At 40.4% G+C, this 21,192-nt stretch overlaps 2 protein-coding genes across 5 annotated transcripts in view; both read right to left on the bottom strand.

Moving 5' to 3' along the window:
• Positions 1-371: 371 nt before the first annotated feature.
• LOC113109611 (AN1-type zinc finger protein 5-like) lies at positions 372-6,859 on the bottom strand. Of its 4 annotated transcripts, none has more exons than XM_026273298.1 (5): positions 6,707-6,859; positions 3,159-3,330; positions 2,882-3,076; positions 1,714-1,836; positions 372-1,641 (listed from the first exon to the last, which is right to left on the bottom strand). In XM_026273298.1, exons 2-5 carry the CDS (start codon positions 3,307-3,309, stop codon positions 1,493-1,495), a joined length of 618 nt encoding a protein of 205 aa, XP_026129083.1. In that variant the 5' UTR covers positions 3,310-3,330; positions 6,707-6,859; the 3' UTR covers positions 372-1,492. The 4 variants fall into 4 exon arrangements, with proteins under 4 accessions (XP_026129083.1, XP_026129085.1, XP_026129084.1 ...); XM_026273300.1 differs by having other exon boundaries at positions 2,882-3,073; XM_026273299.1 differs by having other exon boundaries at positions 6,703-6,849.
• A 3,206-nt stretch (positions 6,860-10,065) lies between these two features.
• Positions 10,066-21,192, bottom strand: part of LOC113109440 (erbin-like) — a 68,561-nt gene continuing 57,434 nt past the window's right edge. Inside the window, exons 17-27 of the mRNA XM_026273008.1 lie at positions 20,503-20,676; positions 20,227-20,403; positions 19,613-19,730; positions 19,259-19,445; positions 17,298-18,759; positions 15,828-15,926; positions 14,922-14,978; positions 13,803-13,952; positions 13,459-13,551; positions 12,558-12,632; positions 10,066-12,466 (exon numbers count right to left, since the gene is read on the bottom strand). Of these exons, the coding sequence (XP_026128793.1) occupies positions 12,359-12,466; positions 12,558-12,632; positions 13,459-13,551; positions 13,803-13,952; positions 14,922-14,978; positions 15,828-15,926; positions 17,298-18,759; positions 19,259-19,445; positions 19,613-19,730; positions 20,227-20,403; positions 20,503-20,676 (2,700 nt within the window). The 3' untranslated portion in view covers positions 10,066-12,358. The remainder of the gene's footprint in view (positions 12,467-12,557; positions 12,633-13,458; positions 13,552-13,802; positions 13,953-14,921; positions 14,979-15,827; positions 15,927-17,297; positions 18,760-19,258; positions 19,446-19,612; positions 19,731-20,226; positions 20,404-20,502; positions 20,677-21,192) is intronic.

Below are 21,192 nucleotides of genomic sequence, written 5' to 3'. Positions count from 1 at the left end.
GATGAGGGTTTTTCAAAATGAAAAGTGCTTCGTTTATAATAGGAGGATTGTGGCAGGTTTACAAAAACATTTCTGAATTAAAGCAGTCATAGTTCTCGTGATCATAGTGGTTTGCCAAATCCCCCCAGATTCGGGCAACTCATTGTCGCAGGTTAATTTTTATTAACTTACACTTGTATTGAAATACAATCTGACAAACTATTCTTCCTGACCATTTGGCAATTTTATCTTTTGTATTATTTGTAGTTTAGACGGGGAAAACATGACACTGCCAATTAACCCTTTTTAAGCTGTCTTTGTTTTTTGCAGAAATATCTCTTAGCCACAGAATAGACATCTTTATGACATCATGACATCATCACAGTACACACTTTATTAATATCTCTGTACATCATTTTATTTACAAGATACAATTTCGCAGTAATGTTGGGTAACAAGATTATATGCGCAATACATAAAATAAATAAAAGATGGTTTGTACAAGCTTGCAGAACTAAAAATCAAATCCAAACAGATGGTTAATTTCACGGTGTAATCTCACAAAGCTCTAAAATAAACCAGCGCTGTGCAGCCAGACCTAAAAAACAAGAACCGGACCAAGCCTCAGATGAAAACGATGGCGACTAACTCACATCCTCCCAATGACACAACACCTGAGGGTTGAGTAAATGACACTAAACAATACCATCATTTCTTACCAGCATTTAACACTCAATACCTACTAAAAAGATCAAGTCACACGTGAGAAAGGTGAATTAGAGAGCAGAAGAAAAGTATGCAGTCTACTGTAAAATACTCATTTCACTACCCATGCAAAACACCCATTTACACCCAACGAGCCCATCCATCAAACCAGTGTCACATTACAACTCAATGAAATGAATACAAATGTCTTAAAGGACCTTGTGGGAGAATGAATAACTGGTTTTGTGTTGTGGCCATGTCCAACCTCATCTGAATTTGACAGGGTATCATGGATGCAGTCGCTCATTCTGGTCTGGCTGCGTTAAACCATCCCAATTGGATTACATATTTTTCACGAAGTCTGTCAATGGTTTAAAAATCATTTTTAACAGTCGACCGACAGGGAAACCCCAGCATCACTCCAACAGCTGGCTGAGGCTCGAGCAGAAAGAAGGCTGTCTGGAGAACAGGAGACAGAAGAGCGTCCTTGCTACATGAACCAGCCATGCACTGCTGCTCGGACGGCGCTCGGGTCAGAGTCCGACCGGGAGACAGCACAACGTCTTCCTCTCGTTAGCCAAATGTCTCTGGCTTCACACCTTTTATAGGCTCTCTTTTTTCCATTTGTTTAAACTTGAAGCTCATATCATCAACAGAAAGCAAAAGAAAGATGGAAACAAAGTGATCACTCATGCATTGGCTTAGAAACAAGATTCTTTCCCATACTGTAATTTAAAAAACTAGTCTCTTGGAGCACAGGTCAAAGTGCGAGTCCTTGTATCCGATCTCTCTCGCGATGGCGAGCGCTTTATATTCTCTGAATCTTGTCGGCCACCACCACCGGGTTCTCTTTGCGGATCTTGGCCGCAGCCTCCGCCTTGTAGTCGTAGGGGCAGTTGTGCTTGTCCGAGTAGCGATGGAGTCCACAGAAGAGATTCCCACAGCGGCAGTCGAACCCTGACAAAGCAGACATCATCAGAACCGCTGCACAGAGAGACTGCATCTGAGCTGTGATGTGTGTGTGCCCACCTGTCAGGCCGACCTTCTTGCGGCACATGAAGCACCTGTTCCTCTTGGGTTTGAGGGCGTCGGGGGTTTTGGTCTCTTCAGCGGTGCTCAGAGGAGCGCTGGATGCTGTCGGCTGAGTGACAACTGGAAAAACAGTCACCAATTAACAGCTCACAACTACAAGTTTAGTAAAGTGAATTACTTTGACTAATAATGAAACCGGACATGTAGTAGCATTTCCAAACTGCCTAAAATCTCCCAGTTTTGGCTTTCTTTTGCCATTAACAGTTTTCAGACATTATTATGCACCGCTCTTATTCTCCTGATCCACCTTGTCACAGGCGATTATGTGCAATGCCTGCACACTTTATTCAAACTGCTTTTCACTCATAACCGTCAGCAAACATGAAACCAATTGAAAAACAAGCCAAAACCCAGACATTTCAGGAAAATTACAAATCCTGTCCAGAACATGTCCTTAAAAAAATTTAAGGATGCATGGTCATACTATATTAATCTCTTAATAATAAGAGCATTGAAAGTTATACTATAACTTCTGCAGTATGTACATTACACAAACATTGTATACATTAAATAATTGATTACGCAGTATTTCCCCAAATGTGTAGCTGATGTGCAATGTGAATATATATTACAAAAAGGGTTTGCATCCAAGAGAACACTTCCTTGTTCCACCTAGCAATGCAGTCTTCTTGAACTTTCATTTTCAACATACGACTATCAAGTGTTAAGATTTTGTAAACAAAATTGAATGTATGAATTCTCATTTAAGAGAACTGCACATGCTAAGTTAGCATGCTCATAATGACCTCAACAGTAGTAATTTTTTTTATTGCCATAAAATAAGGCTATTAGTTACAATACAAATTACATGAACTATGAAAAAGGCAAACTGAAAAATACAGCAGTTACAAGTTTTTTTTTTAATACATCTTTTCTGGTGAAATTTTTAGCTACACAAAGTCCCCGAGTATGTAGTATTTGTGTATGCATATATATATATATATATATATATATATATATAGTGTGTGCACGCACACATGTAAACGGTTTTAAAACGTGCTCCATTCAAACAAGTTCACTTCCTTGCTTGCAGTAAGTCAGGACTCAATTCTGAACACAGTCTTGACTCGAGACACTTCCTCAAGTCTGAAACAGAAATACCAACCTGGTTCAGGAAGTTCAACTTTAGGCAAGACCCCCTCGTCTTCACAAGAAATGCTCATCTCCGTCATCTGTTGTGTAACGGGAAGAGCAGCCGCGGAGCCGCTAGGTGACTCAGCGCTAGCAGACGAGGAGTTGTTTAGCGTAGCTTCTATGATCTGGATGGCCGAGGATTCAGAGGTAGGACTGCTGGAAGCTGCTGGAACAGACCAGACCCCCTCAGTTAATGAGGAACAATCAATCTCACCCACACAGCTGACGTTCAGAGCGGAAACACATACCCATTGTGCTAATAGGACTGACTCCCCCGTTGTTCTGTCGTGTTAGATGCTCTTTGTAACAGACCGAGCACATGCCATTGGTCCGAGGGTTACCGTAGAACCCGCAGCCGGTGGCACAGAGCATGGGGCTTTGATTGGTCTCCTGGGCCATCTCTCCAAAAATGAGCGATTCCTGTTGAGAACAACACACGAGTCGTCAGCATAACGTGAATCAAAGACCGCCCTCATTAAGAGGATTTACAGTGGTGAAGGTGCAAGGTCAGATTAAGAGTCACACGTCTGAACACTGGCCACAGAATCGCCTGATTCGAGCCCATTCCTTTAAACTCACGTCACGGTCATGTGATCGTTTTACAACCAGACTGAGCTGGATGAATGTAGGTCAACCTGCGAGACTTCCTGGAACCTGCAGTGTGTTTCACTGTTATCCAGTAACAGCCGTCATTAACACAGAGAGGCTACGTCAGATGAGAGAGGAACAGTAACGTCACGAAGATCATGACAGAAAAACACTGCACCCATTCGCAGAACCAAAACGTTAGCCCACAAGCTGTGAACAAGACCATTATCTGACAAGCACACATTCTTCTGAATGTCAGTGATCACCTCTGTCCTCCAATCTAAGATCACAAGAGTGTCTGAGTTCACTCCGAATACAAATAAACTCAAAGGTTAGTGTAACACTGTAGTATAGGGATCAATTCTCACTTAACTAGCTGCTTATTAGCATGCCTTTTATTAACATGTAGGCTGTTTAGGAGTACTTCTAATAAAGCACATATTCTGTATTGCTGAACCTACTCAATACCTAGACTCAACTACATTATTAACTATTAATTACAAGCAAATTAGGAATTTGAGGCATAATGTTTTTTAAATAGAATAAATAAAGTGCTGACTAATGGGTGTGCATTATTGACAACACATTTACTTAATTTTTCAGTGTTTAATTCTGCTGTGAAAATGTTTCAAATGAGGTTTTCCATCTCCACTATTCTTTGGTTTTTATTTTGTCCTTTTGCTTCTTTAGCAATCATTACCAGCTGTTTATTTCCACAATATGAAATCTCCACGCTGCTGTTGTGATTCCATCCACTAACATTTAGATACAGCGTAACTTCCCAAAATATTGTCATGCACTCAACTATTTTAAATTATCTTCCGAATGCCTTCAACATTGCGCTGAGGAAACTTTCACAGTAGAGTGCTTGATGTGGACCAAACCTCTTTATACAATAAAACCAGATGAGAAGAACGCAAAACTTTCATTTCAAACATTTCTGCTGTGTGTCACAGGAATTAAACAAATGATTACAAAGTACTGAAAATCTCAAACTAAATCTTGATATTAGGATTGGGCTACAAGACAATAGTTTAGCTACAACAAGAATATTTTCAATCAGTAACTACTCAGACAAAATTTAGATCAGTCCCCAGACGAGTAGTTACTTTATTTGTACTTTCATACAATTTTGCTTTTATCTATTTTTGTTTTTTTTACTTAAAAGCTACCATTATACAGGACTACAGTATATGAAAAATGTAAAGCACTTAATGCACATTTGTATCTTTGATTTATTATACATGTCCCATTGTTTTCAATTAGGATGTGTTCTTATTTTTACAAACTAAAAACAATATTAGACTTATAAAAACATTCAATTATTAAATCATCTTTTGGTTTTCTCACCCAATCTTGCTCCATGGTCACATTATAAATAACTATGCATTTATGATAACAGTAAATTCTAGTGTAACACTTAATAAAGTGCTTTCTTCTTTTTTTGTAACCGCATCAACTATAACTCTCAAAAGTAATTTCACTGGCATCATTTACTCAAGTATCAGTATTTGTGATCACCTGCTAGACAGATGAAGTGTGACTATACAGTGTGAGGTGTAAAGGACATCATGTTCAGCAGAAACAGCATCCACATCCAAACAGCCGACGCTTTCCAGCAATAAACCCGACACTTGTCAGGACTGACATTTCAGGGAGGGATCTCATGTCTGGAAGTAAACAAGACTGCAGCATTTGGCCTCCGCCTCTCAGCGTCAGAGGTTTTCCCCTGAAGAGCCAGCACATTGCCCCTCGCTCTCGATCTCATGGACGGCTGGATTAGCTCTCATCCATGTGACATGTTGTTCAGAAGCAGTGTGTCCTGACTATAAATACCCTGATCGTCCTGACCTGCCTCCATTACATCACACACCTCCAGTAGGAGCCCTCCTCCCTTAATCATGTATGTTGATAAAAGCCAAATATGGCAAAGCCCCAACAGGGATGTTTTTCCCCATGCGTTTCAGACATCCTTGTCATTTAGCCCTGATTGTATGACAGAAAATACACGGCAGAACAAAGCCTTTTATTAAATATCTGCACAAAAGCAAAACCATTCTGCTCAAGAGACACCATAGATGGATAAAGACTTCAGAAAGCAGCTCATTACTCAAAGCTCACGCGCTGTGCCTCAATGCACCAAGCATTTAAAAGACACGTACAGCTCAGATAAGGTCTAAAAACGCACTGTAGCATGTAAACCGGGTATAAACGTGATATTTTATTGAGCTAGATCAGTGTTTGAGGCCTCAATGAAATCCACTGAGTCATGCTAACACTAGCATCTCGGCTAACAAACATACAGTGGTCTATAAAGCTCCTAAACCTCTCCACAGCAGCACTGGTGTGCTCAAACCCGAGCTGTCTTCAGTCTGATGTGAATGAGTGAGGATGGACCCTGATGTAGAGCTTGATCTGCTTTATATCTGACTCGGGGTCAGTGCGACCAGTGTTTGCCTTTGTTTCAAACACTCTTCCTGTTTGAGCAAACAATGCAACCCTTAATAACGAAAACACAATTGGACAACCAGTGTGTTAGTTCAGGACACATCCGTCAAAGTAATTAGGAAATCAAGACGGAAAACGTTTTTAAAAGACGTCTATCAGTTCACTTGGAGATAATAAAGACACAGCAAACTCAAACCCCAACTAGTTAACGTAGTGTATCTTATCTCAATCGACACATGAAATGAGACGAAATAAAACCGAAAACACTTTCACGGAGCTAATTACTCGATTAATGGTTATATATAAACACTTAACTTTATCCGAATAAACCCTCAAGTACATGAAGCTAACTGCAACAAAAGGACGTGTTTCATCTCAGCAACCCTGAAACCTGGTTTAAATGCGAAACAAACAACACGTTAATAATGAAACACGCGTGTTTAAACCTAAATCTGCCGTTTCGTGTCATATTTCAGCTTTTAGGTTGAAAGGAACAACAACAACAGGCTAATTTAGCTATCTAACATGCTAGCATCAGCTAACAGCCATATTTGGTTAAACTCCGCAAGTTCACCAAGTTCATCATTTTCGGCTAACAGTTAACACATTAAAGAACATTATATCAGCGAATAACTTTATTAAAACGGAAATTAGGCCTACTAAGTTACTTAATTTTACCGAAACGAGTCATATTTTCCTATAACCTTAGCATGAGGTTTAAAGCGAAATGTAATGTGGGAAAAAAAAGTGTCTTACTTGCCTTATCCGAGTAAAAAGAGAAGCTCCCACAGTATAAAGACTTTGTTTTACACCCTCGGCGACGGTCCGTGCTGTTATTCCGCCGGTGTGTGTCTGTGTTTTTCTTGCTGCTGTTTGTTAGTTTTCTTTAATAGTGGTCGTGACGTCACGGTGATTGACACCTCCGCGGGGCGGGGCTTACTGCGCCAGTCATGACGAGTTTACTGTACAAAAACAATCCTAATCTTCTGCTGTAAAGCATGGTTTTAGAGCTGCATTGCATTTTGTTGTTTGTCAGATGCTGGGTTTTATTGTTCTCTGCAGTTTGTTGGAGTTGTAAATGCGAGTTTGACCTAAATGTGAAGATGTTTTGTGATAAATGGAGGCAGAAAGGTCTAGTCACTACTTGCGCAAACCAAGTTGCACAATGTTCTAGTGATTTCCAAATTAGTTCTGAGAATAGTGATAGTACTGACGACGAGACAGATCTCCACACCCATGCATTTTCATCCTGTACAGCACTTACGACAGTCTCCCCTGTTATCTGTTACTGGAAATTTCCAGTATGGCACTGGTAGCAAAAAAAATAAAAAAAAATAAAATAGTTTTAGTAGGATCAGCTGCAAAATGTTGCATCAAAAGTTCCAGTCTTGCTGAGATCCAAAGTGCAAGAAAACAACTTCGAAGTGGACACATTGTGTACAGTGCACTGGCCTGCTGAAGGTTATTTTTCCGTCAGCAGTGTTAGTATCAGATGTCACCACACAGTGATCTGCTGACCCAGAGAACAGCCAGAGCCCATGTTGATTCAATCACAACACATCTTGATCGAGACCACGCAGATGTGAGATGATGACACTGGCACATCTTTAGTACTGCCTGCCTCCAGATCAAGAGTTGCCCAGCTAGAGAATTTTTTGGGCTTCATAGACACATTAAAATGGCAAAGCAATCATGACTGTGGAAGCCTTTGTACTTGGTCTCAAAAAAACAACAACAGTCTTTATAGGTCACTCCATCCTTATTAAAATAATTAACATGAAAGGAGATGGGAATAAATAAACAAATGAATGTATAGGTTATATAATGATTAAGCTGAGAACCCGTTTGATTTGAAAGGACTCATATGTTGTCCACAGGAAAACAATGAAACATGTCTGTTGTTGGATGTCTTTTCATTTCACAGCAACCCTGCATCTGTTTTGAAAGCACTCTTGTGTTTTTCCCTCTGGTTATATATAGAGCAGGAACCTGATACGAGTCAGTCGTCCATGTGCTTTCTGTTCTCCAGTGAAGGAATGAAGCAGAGGAAGGTGTTGAAGGCTTGGTTGTATTCTTATCTGTGTGAACACTGAAGGCATTTCCTCGTGTAGTTGCATTATCTATCAGTAAACAGAGTACAGAGCTACACCTGATAAATGCATCGATTAAGTTACTTTACTCATATAATTTTACTTTGCAGAGCCATCTAATGGCACGTCTTTGTTAACACCTATCAGCTTGATTAATGACGGAGATTATGGAGTGAAATATTGTATGGGTTTGTAACAAAAATCTGTGGTGTGAGGAAAACACCCATCTCATCTTTATCCACCACCATTTTCAAACCTTCGTGACTTCCTTTATTCTGTATAACACACTAAATATACATTTTAAAGAATTGTTTACTATTTGTCCAATATACAGTATTGTTCAAAATAATAGCAGTACAATGTGACTAACCAGAATAATCAAGGTTTTTCGTATATTTTTTTATTGCTACGTGGCAAACAAGTTACCAGTAGGTTCAGTAGATTCTCAGAAAACAAATGAGACCCAGCATTCATGATATGCACGCTCTTAAGGCTGTGCAATTGGGCAATTAGTTGAATTAGTTGAAAGGGATGTGTTCAAAAAAATAGCAGTGTGGCATTCAATCACTGAGGTCATCAATTTTGTGAAGAAACAGGTGTGAATCAGGTGGCCCCTATTTAAGGATGAAGCCAACACTTGTTGAACATGCATTTGAAAGCTGAGGAAAATGGGTCGTTCAAGACATTGTTCAGAAGAACAGCGTACTTTGATTAAAAAGTTGATTAGAGAGGGGAAAACCTATAAAGAGGTGCAAAAAATGATAGGCTGTTCAGCTAAAATGATCTCCAATGCCTTAAAATGGAGAGCAAAACCAGAGAGACGTGGAAGAAAACGGAAGACAACCATCAAAATGGATAGAAGAATAACCAGAATGGCAAAGGCTCAGCCAATGATCACCTCCAGGATGATCAAAGACAGTCTGGAGTTACCTGTAAGTACTGTGACAGTTAGAAGACGTCTGTGTGAAGCTAATCTATTTTCAAGAATCCCCCGCAAAGTCCCTCTGTTAAAAAAAAGGCATGTGCAGAAGAGGTTACAATTTGCCAAAGAACACCTCAACTGGCCAAAAGAGAAATGGAGGAACATTTTGTGGACTGATGAGAGTAAAATTGTTATTTTTGGGTCCAAGGGCCACAGGCAGTTTGTGAGACGACCCCCAAACTCTGAATTCAAGCCACAGTACACAGTGAAGACAGTGAAGCATGGAGGTGCAAGCATCATGATATGGGCATGTTTCTCCTACTATGGTGTTGGGCCTATTTATCACATACCAGGGATCATGGATCAGTTTGCATATGTTAAAATACTTGAAGAGGTCATGTTGCCCTATGCTGAAGAGGACATGCCCTTGAAATGGTTGTTTCAACAAGACAATGACCCAAAACACACTAGTAAACGGGCAAAGTCTTGGTTCCAAACCAACAAAATTAATGTTATGGAGTGGCCAGCCCAATCTCCAGACCTTAATCCAATTGAGAACTTGTGGGGTGATATCAAAAATGCTTTTTCTGAAGCAAAACCAAGAAATGTGAATGAATTGTGGAATGTTGTTAAAGAATCATGGAGTGGAATAACAGCTGAGAGGTGCCACAAGTTGGTTGACTCCATGCCACCCAGATGTCAAGCAGTTTTAAAAAACTGTGGTCATACAACTAAATATTAGTTTAGTGATTCACAGGATTGCTAAATCCCAGAAAAAAAAAATGTTTGTACAAAATAGTTTTGAGTTTGTACAGTCAAAGGTAGACACTGCTATTTTTTTGAACACACCCCTTTCAACTAATTGCCCAATTGCACAGCCTTAAGAGCGTGCATATCATGAATGCTGGGTCTTGTTTGTTTTCTGACAATCTACTGAACCTACTGGTAACTTGTTTGCCACGTAGCAATAAAAAATATACTAAAAACCTTGATTATTCTGGTTAGTCACATTGTACTGCTATTATTTTGAACAATACTGTATCACTGACTTTCATTTTTATGGAACAAAAAATAAAAACTAACAAAGAATGGACATACACATCGAAAGAGCATTAGTTGATTTATTCTTTCCACAGGACACCATGGAAAGTGAATTTATTTACAAACTCTGGAATGTTGAATAAATGCAAACCAATCATCTTAATAGTAGCTGCTTGCGGAGAAACCTTTGACATAGCTATACATTAAAAGGGCCGCTTCTGGGACTCCAATTATTGCTGCTTTTAATCACTAATGCCATGAACAAATCATAAACCTTTTAAAAAAGTATTTACATTTTGATTAGTAATCTCTAAAGTAAAGTGTACTAAATAAATAAAAGGTGGGACAATAAAAAAAAAAGTTTTAGTCACTTTTCGTTATTACGTTTTTACAATGTCTTCGTAGACAAAATAAAAAGTGATAGTCAAGGATTCTACGCTAGACTGATTGGTGATAAAATGTAAGTAACCATGTCCACAAATTAAAAACTGTTGAAAAAATCATTCACAGCTAAATTGGAGGCCATTGTTTTATCCATTAAATTGGTTCTTTAAATAAAAACAATCTGATTTAATCTCTTTTTTTTATTTTTATAAATGTAGTAAATTAGTTTCCAATTCATAAACAATGGTGACTCATTCCTTATTTTAACACACTCGGAGGGCAATGCTAATTAAAATGGATCCGAATGAACTGAACTCTGTTGAGCTCTCGTCTGCACCGACTGTGCTCTTTCACATAAAATTATGGATTTGTTACATTATCAGTATGTTAATTTGCTTTCTTCAATTAATCTAGCGCTCCACTCTACCAAAGAATACAGTGAAGAACAATCAAAAGGAGGAATTTCATGCAAATAATACAAACAGTACTACAATCGACAGTAGGTCGTTCTCCTCGCGTGCAGACATGGCCTTTCGACGCGACGACTTCATCAAACTCAAACATTACTCTTAACGTTTTACAAGGCTTCGTAGCTTTTCAGATCTCTTTGCTATTGAAGAAGTCAATGTATCCTCATTCAATGGGGAGCTCATCTTCGTAGGGGTGTTTGGAAACAGCAGTGCAATCGCTAATGTGACGACACATTCATTCGCACACTTTACAAACTTTTTCTTTCTTTTCTTTTACTAATAAATCTGAAATGCCATTTCCTACATTTTTGTCTTTAAAAAGAATTTGTATAAAATGCTTTTTCAATCAAGAAATACTAAATGGGTTTAAAAAAAAAGGGACTAAAGGACTTCCTATTGCTCTTTCGTCCACTGTGTCATATGTCAGCCTAATAAGGCCAGTGAATATGCGGCGTGGATCTTAATGAGTATTGCTCCGAGTCGAACCCATGTCTGACTGTCAGGGTCTATGGCACTTGACATGACGTTTCTCAGCCCTCAACAGCAAACGAACGTCCATGACTGCACCACTAGACGAATAGTTTCGTAAGAGAATAAAATATTACATCTACAATCTTCTTCAGAGAATAGAAAACCGTTTCCAAAATAAGAAGGAATAAAAATGTTCGGTGGCGTTGGAATCAGTGGCTGTGTTGTAGAAGGAAAGAAGTTGATGTGCCAGCAGTTTCATGCCGCCAGTATCCCAATATGCTTTGGCTAAAAACCAATTTGTTTCCAGGTTTACTTGTCTTTCTCGCTTTCGAAATCCTCATGGAAATTCTTCATCGTGGTCCTGTCCAAGTTTCACGTACAGGGAGCATTTCGGCGCATCCTTACTGGTGGCTGAAGTTTCTCACTCCATTAAAGTGTGTAGGAAGAGACTTATTTCACTGGAGGAACGTTGCAGACAGTAGATAAAGGTGATTCAAGTTGCAAAGACATAGAAGAGTTGCTAGCATCGAGCATTACTAATCTGAGGGATTTTTTCTTCACAATTAGATGAGACTGGTGACCACCAGGTCTACAGATTTCACATCCAGTTCGGTTTAGCTCAGCCCAGTTCTACATTCATTACCACAGTTAGCACGTAGCATTGTCTTCAAGCTCTGAATCTCACACAGGTCATAAAAGTGGTTTCAAAAAATCTCTAAAATAATAATAAAAAAAAAGTGTGATTTGTGAGAGAGAGCCCTGCCCTCAAACGCTCAGCTACAGCTAAATGTCCCACAAGAGCTCTACCCCCAGGTGACGTCTTAAAAAAGGAAAACAAAAACTATCTTTACAAAAGCACAGGTTTTCGTATCGTTGGACTGCACCAACAGACTATCCCACAGTGAAGGTGCATGCTTCTGTCTTCCACCCGATTCGGTGGTTTCACCGACGTCAACCATCGTCCCGTTAACATCCGCTCAGATTAACTAAAGATAGCACTGGCTCCTCTCGGTACAGAAATAAGACATGCTCTGTTACGCGGCCATCTCTCGAATGATGATCAGGTCGACGGTGCTGGGGAACGTCTTCAGGAGGGATACTGCGTGTCCGTGATCGATGTTAACGAAGCTGTATCCGTTTGCCTGGAAGAGGATGTTGATTGAGGTCAGTGAATTACTAAGGAATGGGAAAGACAAAAACGTGAATAGTAAGAGACGGATGAGTAGAAATGACCTGGATGATCCTGTCTCCAGGCTGAAGGAGTTTGGAAGCAGGTCCCTCTGACTGAACCCTCGTCACGAAGATGCCCTGTTGATCATTTATGATTTAAGAACTGATTATTCATTAGACTAGATAGACTGCAGTTGAATAGAGCTCTAATTTATAGTGTTAGCACCAGTTTTGGCCTAAACTACAAAAAAATAATACTATTGTTAAAAATATTGGTAGCACTTTATTTTACAGTCCTGTTCCTCATGTACATACTACGTACTACTTATAGTAATTACAATAACTATGTAATAACTAGGTACTAACCCTGAACCTACCACTAAACCTAACCCTATCCCATGTAGTTACCTTATGTTACCAGAACTTTCTTAGATAAATACACTGTAAGTACACTATAAGTACATGTTAGTACACGTACTGTAAAATAAAGTGCAACCCAAATATAAGGGTTGGTAAAATCTGAAAACTCTCATTCATCAAGTGAAAAGAACAGTATTTATTTTCAAACAAATCTTTTGTAACCTTATAAAATTACTGCCATCATAAATCAATTGAATGCACCCTTACCAAATAAAAATATTAATTTCTTACAAACAAAACGTAAATCTCACAGCACAAACATCTGAATAGCAATATAATAAATATAACTGATTAATTTGGCATTTCCTAGGTTGTTGTACAACGAAACTGTTGCTCTTTTGGCCAAGTCAAAATCATATTAACATTAATTTATATAATTCATGCCTTTTTAACATTCTGGACTCCAGATACTACTAAGGTCTGTTGTTCAGTTTAAGTTCATGGTGTTGCATGGGTAAGTAGATCAACCCAACGATCCAGACAGACTGAAATTAAAGCTCCCGAAGCACCGATTTAACAGATAAAAACAAACGGCAGTACTTACGTTGTCATCTGGGTGGAAGGGATTTCCACGTCCACCCACTCCTCCTGATATACTGAAGCCCAGCTCGGGATTCTTCTCAATCATCACATGGAGCTGAAGACAGACACAATGCTTCAGTCACACACCAGTCAACATGAAGTGGCTACAGGGGTGCCAGAATATACATCTACCTTAGTCAACATTATCCAAATCTAGGTGGTGTCAAAGAAATAATGTCATATCAGAGGCTTTTTGATGACAGATCTCTTAAAACAGTTTATTTCGAATGAAACCAAGAGCTAGTATTAAAATAAACAGTGTTCATTCAGATTTCATGTGGAGATTTCTGTCAGAAATGTGTGCACCTCCTGCTGTGGGACCCGTGGAGGGCCCTGGGGCTGCTGGGACACTTTGAGCATCAGATAGTCGATGAGCTGCTCTCGTGAGGGGTGGCGTGCCATCGCTGGCTGACCGCAGCTCATGGGAGATCTCATCTGGCCGTTCATCAAAGGCACCTGACAGATAAATGCACAAGACATGCACTTAGTATTTCTGCTCATTCTGATGAGCTTTCATAAGTCCATCTGTCTCCTCAAAGAGAAAACAACTCCCAGGTTCTGAACAGAGGCTATTTTGAGAGACAAGTCAAAAGATGGTCTTTGGTCTTGTGGTCTTATGGTCTTATGTCCTGCTACGATGGGATGCATTTTACAGACACCAGGGGGCAGAAAGCTCCCAGTAAACACTGACCATGAATCTGACCAGAAGAACAAGAAATCCTTGTTGACTGATGAAGCATTAACTTTAATTTTAATTAGAGCTTTATTTCTAATTAATCCACCTCACTTAAACGTTTGTTTGTTCAAGGTCTAAAGGTCACCCACCAATTCAAACAGCACACAACAAAAACTAGCACAAATTAAGTTATAACATGATGAACAAAATCTAGATGATCAAAATTTGTTTTCTTATTACAGGTGCAGAGAGACAAAGACAGAAGGATAATATACAAGAAAATATAATTACAAAAATGCAAAGCTATTTATAAAAAGTATAAAGCTTGTTTAGCCAGTTAAATTACAATTGCAATTACAATCTTTATCGATTGTAATGTCCCTCTTTCATGTGTTGATTGCAGTCAGTTTAATGTGCTAGAAAGCTCAGCTATCATTGGTCACGTCTGATGATTCTTTAAAGCAGGGCTTGTTAATTAGCGCTGGCTAATCAATGCTAGAATCAGGCTTCCCCACTGGGTCAGTATCTCAATCCGGTTCATTAGCACATTAAACACTACATACACCACAGACAAGCTGGTATAGGATGTGCTCTTAAGGATATCATCAGGAGTTGAACTGTTATTTGTGAACATCACTGTGTGTATATATATATATAGCAACATAATTAAAACATCTGAATGTCAATGCATTTGATAAACCATGTAACACTGAGACAATTCTAAGTTTTCAAACACAAATAGCACTTACTTTTCTCAGAGTGTCGATATGGTAGCCCTGTTGTCCGTGAGGACTGAAGACATCGTCCTGCAGGGAAACAGCACAAAACTGGTCTCAACAAGCTACAGGAAAAGGTGTCCCATGTTTGAAAATGCATTATGGGTTGTATTTTAAGTACTTCTAACTACAGTGGATGACTACTACATTAAAACACACAGCTACATAAGAATGAGATTAGATTAAAAACACTGCGTAGTGAAACCGAAGGTGAAACTATGAGTACATGCATTTTTTTTTTTTTTTTAATAAAAGACGTCACTCGTGTTTTGGAACCGAGAACTGCAGCCAATTCCCAATATATTTCATAAGCTTGAGAAGATTAATGTTTCAGATCTACGTCATATCAACCAACAGGAAGGTTTACTTTCAGTTATCTAATCAGCTATTATGTTTACGGAGTCAATATTACAAAACTCTAGTCCCATTTCATAAAATATTTGCATATTTTCCATAACAGATTTCATGGGCCTTTCAGCTAAAAGCACAGATTGTGCTTTCAAGCACACAAACGGAAAGAAAGAGTGTTTCCAGGACTTTAGTGAATATGGTTTAGTGGTTAGGAATGTTCTTAATCTCCTATTACTTAGACAACCCAAAGAAACAGAGCAATTGTGCAAACCAGCCGACACTGGATATAAACTGAGAAGAGTGCATTTGGGGTGGGGCTCTTGAGCTCCGTAAGGGCCATTCTGTTCAATGCTTGCACCCAACATATTCAGCTGGTACAGATACTCTTAAGTAGCAAATGCATCTCAGTTTGATGGGAATACACAGATTAAACCACAAGCAGAGAGAATGACCCTTTGGGAGCTGAGAGTGAATCTACTGTGCCTCTGGGAGTTTGGGGAGGTGAGGTCTCAGTGGGGTGATACTCACGCTGGGCCCACGAGCTCCGATCTGCCATCCGTCTAGAGCACTAAAGGCCAGAGAGCTCTGACTGCTACTGAGAGTGGCCAAAGACCGAGAGAGAGCGCTCTGAACACATGAGCACATGCACACAAACACACATGCGTTTAATGAAGACACGCGAGCATGCAGTAAACATGAGTACACTTCAAAACATGCAATGGTTAGAGGAGGTTAATGTGTTAATGTCCACATAAAAACATGCAGAAAAACACTGTAAAGAGCATCTTTATGACAAGAGAAAATAAATGATACCATATACAGAGTTAATGCTGGAGTGTGTTAATTCAGAGGCAGGGTCCAGAAACTAGATTGTGAGTAGCCATGCTAAACTTGCCAAGAAGTTGTGAGTGGCTGCTCTGTTTGCTAGGGTGGTCTAACCCGGTGTCTGAATATACCTACTTTTCTACTATATATTAGTGAAAACAGTTAGTCAAAAGAGCAATATGTTCCAAATTCACAATATTTATAAAACAGTAGGCAAAAAGTACCAAGATGACCTCGGGTACAGAAAATCTTTTTTTTTTTAACAGTCATGAAGTTCATCAACTATAGTGCCTATTCTGACAACATGTGATTTTAGCTTGCATCAGGTGTGCTTAATCAAACTCTGCAGGACAGTGGCCTCCAGGAACAGGTTTGGACACCCCTGGTCTAAATTAAATAATCCCACTTGACCACGGGTCTCCAAAATTTGGTCCTGGAGGGCCGGTGTCCTGCAGAGTTTAGCTCCAACTCTAATGAAACACACCTGAACCAGCTAATCGTGCTAGAAACGTCCAGGCAGGTGTCTTGAGGAAAGTTCGAGCTAAACTCTGCAGGACACTGGCCCTCCAGGACCAAGTCTGGCCACCCCAAACCAGTGGGCAACTTTGGTCTGGCATAGCTTAGCTCAATCCCAAATAAATCATACCTGCCTGTACATTTACAAACAATCCTGAAAACATGGGATGGATTTTTCAGCAACAAGTTGATAACTTGGAAGTATCATTCATGTCTAGTGCAGATGTCACATGATGAAGTTTAAAACGCTTAATTTGAACAAACCCCTAACTCCAGGGGCCAGTTGTTTAAAAGTAACCTGATCAGATTTTGGCCCTCGGATGGGATCAAAAAAAAAAAAAGAAGTATTCTGAATTTGGATTAGATCACAAAATCCAATCTTGGTTTTGATCTGGATCAAATCCTCAGTTTGTGTTGTTCTATCACCATGTCCCTTTAAGGGCTCCGTACAGCACTAGTAATCCAGATTTGGAAATCTGAAAACAGTCTGTATCTGGATCAGGATGATCCAATCCAATTTTGCTTTCAAAATCCTGATCCTGGATAGCAAAACATGGGATTTAAATTTCAAATCATTCTGATCCAGATCAAACTTTTTGAACAGCTGGCCCCAGCTATGCTTTTCTTTGCATACACTATTTGTAAGAACGACCATACCTTCTCCATCTTCTTGGCTTCGATGTGTCTCATGACCTGATCCCTCCAGTCTGCTGGAACCCTGCCCCCTCCGCTGACTGGCCCATCCAGCAACGAGTGCTCGGACTTCACCCTCATGCTGGGTCTCTTGCTGGGGCTGCCGTGCTGGTAGATGAAGTCGCTGACGGACATGGTCCTCTCTGGAAGCTCGTGAGGTGGGGGCCGGGCACTCTGCGGCCGGGGAGCGTTGGGTCCGTCCATGCTGTATGTGCGGGCGGACAAGGGTCTGTGGAGCGCCTGGCTCATCTGCAGAGGCCCACGGCCTGCTGTATGAATGTCCCGGTAGGTCATGTACTCTCCCTCCACTCCTGGCATACGACGTGAGTCCGGCATGGACATGGAGCTGCCAGAGGATCCACTACCTTGTCTCTGCAAGGTGCCTCGCTGGCCAACAGATGGCAGCATCCTCTCCTTGGCCCACATGTCCGGGGTCTTGGGCGGGCCACGTTGTTGGGGCTGGGGATATGGGGGGGCGTTGTTGCGGTTGGAGTAGTTGGTGTTGGCGAGGGAGTGCTGCGGTGGGAGGTAGGGCTGCTCGGGAGGTACAGGGGTACGTTGGCTCCACAAGTTGTCTTTGGGCACAGTGCTACTGGCGTACTGGATGTTGTACTGTGGAGGGGGGCCGGTGGGGTAGCGGGCGCTGCTAATCGGAGGTTTGGAGCTGGACAAAAGGTCAGAGGATGATGCAGAGGAACCAGGGTAGATCTGCAATGGCTGGTCATCGAGCAAAGAGGCGGATTTGGAGCGGACGATGCTCTGGCCTTGAGCACCACTTATAGACGTTCTGGCTGCACAAGCCACTTCATAAGGGGGGCTTTCTCCTTCGATGGAGTATAGCTTCATTCCTCCAGCCTCCATGTTGGCAATGCTATGAGATTTCACTACTGGGGCCGGTGGACATTTCTTCTCTGGCGACAGCTCCTCTGTACTACGAGAAAGACTCATGTCGCTTAAAGCCGTTACACCTGTGGAGACGGTCCTCGTCGACTCATACCGCAAGGGAACTTGATCCGTTCGGCCATTAAAACTCTCCCCAGACTGGGTTTTCTGAATCCGATTGCCATTCTCAAGGTTCTCGAGTGACAGCATGGCATTGTTGTTGCTTGACATGGACTCCTTGGCTGAGGGACTTTTGGTCCTCTCCAGGTCCTCATATGACACCATGTTGTCAGGTGGGAGTTTGGCCACGTTCATGTTGATCTGATCCCACTTGCTGTACTGTTCCGCCATGCCATTGTTTATGCCCTTTTCAATGAGGGCAAGCCTCTCCTCCATGGAGAGACTGTAGTCGGCCATCTGGTCTGACCTGCTTTCATAGCTCTGCTGGTTCTTCAGGAAGGTCTGTAGGGACGTCTCGGAGCCATTACAGTTCTGGAGTAGAGGGGTCATCTGCTTCAGCTGATTCAGGTTTTCATCCTCTTGCCTGAGTTTGAGAGAATCAAATAAAGTTAGAGAAAGACTCCAGCAAAATCTATCAGACATTTATTTTGTCAGCCATTTTTTATTTAGTCTTAATCTTTTAAACTATTTTTAGTCCTGTGTCAAAAATACCTTTTAGTTATTATCATATTTAATTTTAATTTTAATCTCATTTATTTGTACTGGTTAAAACAGCTCAGACTTACACTAAAGTCTGGGACTAGGCTCAAGTCTTGTCTGTGAAATTGGGGGTAAATGTATGAGAATTTTAGTCTAGGTTTATTCAATGAAAACTTTGATGAATAAAACTTCTCATTTTTGTCATGCTGTATATTGATTAAACTCCAAAAAATGTTTCTTGTCAAAAATGATTGAAATTGCACGTTCACCAATAAGCACAAACCAACATAATTTGAACTCTTTCCAATTTTTTATTTTACCTTATCTAGTGTAATGATTGATGATAGGCTATTAATTGTGTGTTTTATTGTGTGTGTTGGTACCCTGTGTTCTTGGGGACCAGAGGCATCTTTGCCTCTCTCTCTGGGGTGCAGAGGGAGTTGTCCTGACTGCTGTCTGTGGTCAAGGACACTGAATCAGACATGCGTGATGGTGAAGAGCAGTTGCTGTTGTTCTGGTTACTGTTGGCCACCGTCTCATCCAGCAAAGAGTCGGCATCCCTCCCATCATCTACATCACCAGACAGGAAAAACATCACTTGCATTCGTGTGTTAATATCTACAGTTCGATTACACACCTTACTCTGAGAAACATTTGCGTAATAATTATCCACGTTAGTGAGAGAAATATTAATTGATATGAAGCAAAGTGAGAGAGTAAGGCAAGTATCACATTACCTTTTTTGTCCTTGCTGAGGGCCACTACTTTGGGCTGGTTAATGGATATTTCGATGAGTGGAGGTCTCATCTCGGCTATCTTCATTTCCCCCTCTTCAGACGACAGCTCCTCGGAGTCCTGACCACACAACCATACCACATCAAAAGCTACATTTAATGTATACTCCTATTTTCCTCATTTTCATATTCATTTGTTTAAATGATGTACCATATGATGACGATGCAGTACGATTAAATCTCACCTTATACGATATGAGCAAATGTGTCCTGACAAGAACTTCACATCCACTCACAGTAAGAGGATAATATGTGACAGTGGCTAATTTAATTTATTGCATCCAATATTATAGCCCAGAGTTGGAAAAAAGTTCACTGTATACTGTGACAAATGATTGTAATCCAGTGGCGACAGTACAAGTGTATTCTTCTGAAGCTTTTAGTTAAATTTTAGGTAGTTTTTCACACTATTTTTAGTTTTAACATGCTTTTTTGGTGTCTGACAGACGGACAGTCCACGTTCACCCTCTTATAGGTTTGAAACTACACTAGAATGAGTCAATTATTTGTAAATAATTTGATTCATAAAGCATAATAGTGACACTTTGGTGCGGTACCTCAAGCGTATCATCATGGTTCATCATAGCTCTCATGTTGTCGGAGGTCTTGAGAGGGATCCTTTCAATGCTGTGGTTGTCTAATGAATCTATAGGCTCGTAATTTTGATGACTGTTCACCGTTGCTTTAGGCAGCATTTCAACAGCTCTGCCATTAGTGCACGTACTTTCAATCACCTGACGCACAGGAAAGTCAAGGTTATTCCAAAATCTGTGCCAGGATACACTTCTTCACACAATCAACAGATCATTATAATAATAATGTAAAAATCCAACCTTTACACCAACATCCTGCACTCCGATGTGGTTCCTCTCGCTGGCCCGGGTCTCTTTTCCTGCCTCGTCCCCGGACTCGTCCTCTTTGAGTCTGTGAGCCACGGACTGAGCCGTCTTCACCATGTTCTTCAGTTCATCAGGATACGGTGTGGGGTATCGCTTCAGATTGCCCTCCTGTAAATACAAACACACGGGTGATTTACTGGAGAAATTTAAGAGAGAGAACTTAATAAATGATCAATTAAAAGATCAATCTCATTACACTTATATTCATATTATATATAAACAACATGGTGTTTTTTTTTTTTTACATGAAACATAATTTGGAATTTATTTAAAATTCCAAAATCTCTTCCAAAATTCTAAAACACTGAATTTATAAATAATATGAATAATATGGATAAGAATATAATAAATATGAATGAATAGATAGACAGACAGAAAGATAAATAAATAAATGCAGGTCAGTTTTTAGAGAGGGTCGCTGAACCCCTGGCCGAACACTGATACGGTTTCATTTCAAAAGGTGTTGGCGAGCTTTTTACTACACCCACGACGAGGAGGGCTGCTCTTGAAGGGTGCTCTGAGAGCCGATAGTGATGCTCTGTCCGACAGCTTGGGAGCCTGCATGTGTTCCTGGCACAGCAGACAAGCCAGACAGACATATTGAGTCTTCAGGGGTGCAAGACA

Source organism: Carassius auratus, chromosome 10, assembly GCF_003368295.1.
Source record: "Carassius auratus strain Wakin chromosome 10, ASM336829v1, whole genome shotgun sequence".
Taxonomy (NCBI): domain Eukaryota; kingdom Metazoa; phylum Chordata; class Actinopteri; order Cypriniformes; family Cyprinidae; genus Carassius; species Carassius auratus.
This window is presented reverse-complemented; position numbering and strand designations above follow the sequence as displayed.